General features: G+C 34.6%; 1 protein-coding gene across 1 annotated transcript in view; it reads left to right on the top strand.

Annotated features, from left to right (window-relative positions):
- Positions 1 to 5,000, top strand: part of LOC137633707 (dynein axonemal heavy chain 6-like) — a 384,249-nt gene that overhangs the window by 369,632 nt on the left and 9,617 nt on the right. The window contains exons 23-25 of the mRNA XM_068365957.1: positions 436 to 518; positions 2,419 to 2,560; positions 3,071 to 3,157. Of these exons, the coding sequence (XP_068222058.1) occupies positions 436 to 518; positions 2,419 to 2,560; positions 3,071 to 3,157 (312 nt within the window). The remainder of the gene's footprint in view (positions 1 to 435; positions 519 to 2,418; positions 2,561 to 3,070; positions 3,158 to 5,000) is intronic.

Here is a 5,000-nt window from a genome sequence, read left to right as displayed (position 1 = left end):
TACTTATTACAATTGTAAACAGAATAGAAGCAATCATACAGTCATTCTTTGAATTGATTTCAGGCACGTTCCTAACATATACTGTACTGTATTTTTCAAGACGTTTTAGCAGCATTCATCCAATATGTTAGTATATTAATAAGTACAGTAATTGTGATTTTGAGGTAGGCCTACTCAAATAACAGGATATAAAGTTCTAATTCAGGCAGGATCTAATAGTCTGCTATGTCTTTCAGTCACTCTGTCTAACGAATCAATAATATTATGCACTCTTTCAACAAAACTTTATTCAAGTTAGAGATTTACGGCGGATTGTAGGTAGTATTCACAGGTATTGTTTTAAGAGAATTTCCTTCAGATCTGAAATTTTCGTTCTCTTTAATAGTGTTTAAAAACGCCTTTTCCAAAAATGCATCTAACATTTCTTTCTTGCAGATGATGGCAGGTGCCCGTGAACTGGTTAACTGCATGCTCGGAGATCCCTCTCTACACAAACCTGAACTTGCCTTAACCAAACTGTAAGGGAAAAGTGCTTATTAAAATTCCCTGAATAATTATCTTAACTGTTGGAGTATCTATGTCGCTATTTTGGGGGAACAGGTTCTTTGAGCTGTTACTCTAAATTTGCCATTGTATATTTTATCATCTTATACCTTATAATTTCTGGTAATATCTCCACCTCGCGTATCTCGGTTGTAGACTTTATTTTACGTACGATTCTGATCCCCTGATTACAATTAATCTCTCCTGGAATGTTTTAAGTTGTAGCAGAGTTTGATACAAAACCTGAGATTGATGGGATAGAAATGACGGCCTTAATCATGAAGACTCTGCTGGGGGTATTAAATGGAACACACATAGTGGGTCACATAATGATATCAACATTTTATATCACAAATGATGTAAACACAAAATAGATGCCACAAAATAAACCGTGACACAAAAAGAATGGAATCTAAGACAGGAAGGGACCCGCCCCTTTCCAGGCGTTCGTGGAGGAATTACGTCATTTTGCTGCGAATATTGAAACTTCTGATTACGTAACCGGACGCGAGGCTTAGCTTTTTTTATCAATGCTCCTTGCTTGAGGAGAGAAAATGACCTCCACAGGTAAATTAGTTTTTCTGTGAGTTTATATTAAGAAACCTCCTCTAGAACTTCATGAACATCTATTCATTTTGTTTTAAATATTATTGTATAAAATATTTACACATAAATAACAAGTTCTAGAGACTAGTAACATAACAGCATAAACATTCAGTATATTTTCACAGAAAAGATTTGACTTACGTTTTACGTAATTATGTTTTTCTCTGTGAAAAGCAAAATTAATTAGAAATTAAATGATAACGTTTACCTGATGAGGAAAAACACCAGGAACCAAAAATACATACCTCCTTTACCTGGAAACTATATTAAGATTCCTTCCAAAGGAAGGCAATGACGCTCTACTGGAAAGAATGAGTCACGTCTTTCGCATCGCATTGCCCCTACACCGTATTGCTTTATTGTTTTATTTTATTTTTGTAGAGATTGTAAATGGATATCATAAGCGAAAAACAAGCAACAGATTAATACTAAGGTTGAATTTTTTTTTTCTATAATGCTGGCCGACTGGAAGAACGACATAAGATATTCAGGAATTTTAAATAACAAAAGCGAATTGAAAAGAACTATATCAGTGTGCCTTTTCGTAAAGAGTTTTCTTGGTAATAGTAGTTTTCACCAGAAATCATTAACATTTTTATTTTGTATTCCTTTTTTGTTTCCGTTCATGTAAGATGTTTCTGGACATGAATGTTCTGATCAGATTATTAGCTTATTCAGTAGTATAGAGTCCATAATACACTTTCCTTTCATCAATTAGAATAAAGAATAAATGTAAAGGTTATTTGTTTCGATACGGGAAATGTACGACCATGATATCAATTGTATAGGAAATAAAACAAAACTGTTCAGATTAAAGAGAAAAGAAACTCTTGTTGTAGGTAGAGGCATCTTACGCAGACACTAAATAATTACTATAATTAAAACACAAGACTTCACCCATTGTCAGAAAATAATGAAACCCGGGGTGCAGTTAAGGGTAAGGTTTCATAAGACAAATATAAAGATAAACAAAGAAATAAATCAAGAATATAGCTAGAGACTCATTATAACATTCTTAGTTGATACAGTTAAATAACGATTAAATTAAAGGTATTAATTATGAAGAAATATATTTCCATATCTGAGATGAGAGAGGAAACACAACTAACCATTTGTTAGACTAAAGGGGAAAGCAAATTGATATTTTCCATATTCCAGTAAACCCTTATGATGCTAGATACACTGAATGATGATTAAAACATTATTATAATGCACTGATGAAATAAAAGGAAAATAATTCCTATCCTCATATTCATAACGTTGCTGCAGTCTCGGGTCAGACGAGCGGAAGTACCCTGTACTAGTAAGGTCAGACTACGGGCGTGATGTGGCAGGGGAGGTCCTGGCTGCTGCCCTGACACGTGGGCTGGCAGGTATCACCAGGGTCATTATGCCGACGACGTCGCACAAGGTACGAAGATGTCATTTCGCAAAACACCCCAGCCTTATTTGAGCATCACACTCTGAAACAAACATCACGTAGATTAGATTTTTTTTTCCTGCTAAAATGACGTAGAGCTGAAATAATTAAAATGAGGCATTACTTTGCCCTACTCCCCATGTAATGTCAAAGTATATTATTTTATATCCTGGTGTTATAGGTATGGCTGCTTTTGTTTTAAACACTATTCTAGGATATATGCGTAAAACATTACTTGTCACCCGTTAAAAACAAACGTAAGACTAAATCAAAATTAAACCAATTCATACTACCCAAAAGTACTGCAACACTCTTTTACCAATATCTAATATAATTTTATCAAAAGGACCCCCTCCTGTTTTTCAAGTAACACCTGAAAAAGAAATAAGAATACCATTCCTTTACACAAAGGCAAAACACATTTCAGTCCTTATACGAAAAAGGATATTTCTCAGTTTAACTTCGGACTAAAGAATATCATCTGCAATATCTATCTTTCAGGTCAATCCCTTGGAAAAGGTGGGCACGGCTCATTTGTCTACGGTACTACTCAACGCAATTCAGCAAGGAGGATGGATTGTTGTTCAGGTATTGTATAAACTTTGGGTTAACGAAACTGTAGCTATTGTCTTACTCGGTCTGTATGCCTTTGATCCAAGGTAAACCCCTCTACAGAGTTAGTGAGGATTTATATACTATCTATTATTCATTAATTTATCTATTTGTTTTATTCATCCATCCTTATGATAATTGATTTTATAAAACATAGATTTATTTAATCACTTATTCATTTACTTATTTATTCATGCATTTATAAATCAAATAAATAATTTCTACTTACTTATTTCCTGATATGCTTGTGCACTACTTGATTAGAGGATTCATGGGAGCAAACAGCAAGGCTGAAGTCACATAATGGATTTCAGTATCATCCGGTATAGAAAATGGCTGTCTATTGGAAACGTTCCTGGCTGACGATCTGCTGGACTGGGATTCGAGACCCACTCTACCTTGATAGTTTCTTGTAGTGTCTGCAACCTCACCATACTTGTGAGCTAAGATTAGGGGAGTGATTTTTTTGGGGAAGCCTATAGGTCTACCTGCTGAGTCTTCAGTAGTCTTTGACTGGCAATGGTTGCCTTCCTGGTCTAAGCACGGGTGGAGAGGGGGCTTGGGCTCTGATCATATGTACGGTATATATGGTTAGTGTATAGGATTCTAGGGTATTTTCCTGCTAGGCTAGCAGCTAGGGCATTGTCACTGTCTCTTGCCTCTGTCATTCATGCGCAGTCTTTAAATCTTAATACCAAACAATATCCATAAAAAAAACTGTAGTCTAAACCAAATGAATGGAGAACCTTCACCCTCTGAGAAAAGTATCCTTTTTACCTTTATTCATTTCACAATCTCGAAAAGGATGTTTGCAGCCACATGACAGCCTATTTGTATTGTTAGCCTTTGGGATGAAAGGATTGAAGAACCCTTGGAACTAATGGGACGTATAGCAATAAAGAAACATTCTTACAAAATTTCTCAACTTCTTTACCAGTATGATGGTTATTAGTTTCATATCTAATCAAGTGATATGAGCTGTACGTACATGGCAGACATACTGTACACCTGTATTTCCTCAGTGTTTGGTAGAATTCTACTGGACTCACTCTTACTCAACCCCTGTCTCCTTCTCATCAGTACCCTCTTGCCCTATCATATGTTAATGATTGTACGTTAATTGAACCTTTTCCTCGTTCTTCATCCTCTTTTAAAAGACTAAAACTCATTCTCAGCAATTACAAAAGATGTGGGCAGTGCATGTAGATGTAGCTGTGAAACCTGATGTGGGTTAATGTTTCCAAGAAGAATATTGATGTGTCTATTTAAGGAATCTATGATACCTGGTGTTCATAAAGTCAGTCTCCTTACACAAGGATGAATGTTTAGATTTAAAAGTGAAGAGCTAAACTTATATCTTTGGAAACTTCCCACATAAGTCTAGTTTAGATGACACGTAGCTGTTTGTGCTGTATGCTTCACTGATAAATCATTTTCGTAGAGCTTTATTAGTCCTACGTTAGTCTTACCTATCCAGATATAAAAATGAATATATACTAAAAAAAAAAAATCCAAATCGGAAACGTCTAGAATTAGGGCAAAGATATTAAGCTTATAGAGGCAAATGGATTAAGGAATTGAAGAATGCTCAGTTTCATAATACAAACTTTATAAAGTTAAAAACATTATTGCCTTAGTTTTCACAGATGTTTGAATTCTTTATCTTTTAAATCTTATTGTGCATAAATTCAATAACTCATTCTTCATAAGAATTATCATTCAAAAGCAATTACTCGTGTACAATATTTTCGTTACAATACATTTCCATGTTAGAGTAAGGTATTATTCTACTTATAAAGTATATATATATATATATATA

This window comes from Palaemon carinicauda, chromosome 3, assembly GCF_036898095.1.
Source record: "Palaemon carinicauda isolate YSFRI2023 chromosome 3, ASM3689809v2, whole genome shotgun sequence".
In the NCBI taxonomy this organism is placed as follows: Eukaryota; Metazoa; Arthropoda; class Malacostraca; order Decapoda; family Palaemonidae; genus Palaemon; species Palaemon carinicauda.
The sequence above is the reverse complement of the archived record's forward strand: the minus strand, read 5'-3'. Positions and strand labels throughout refer to the sequence as shown.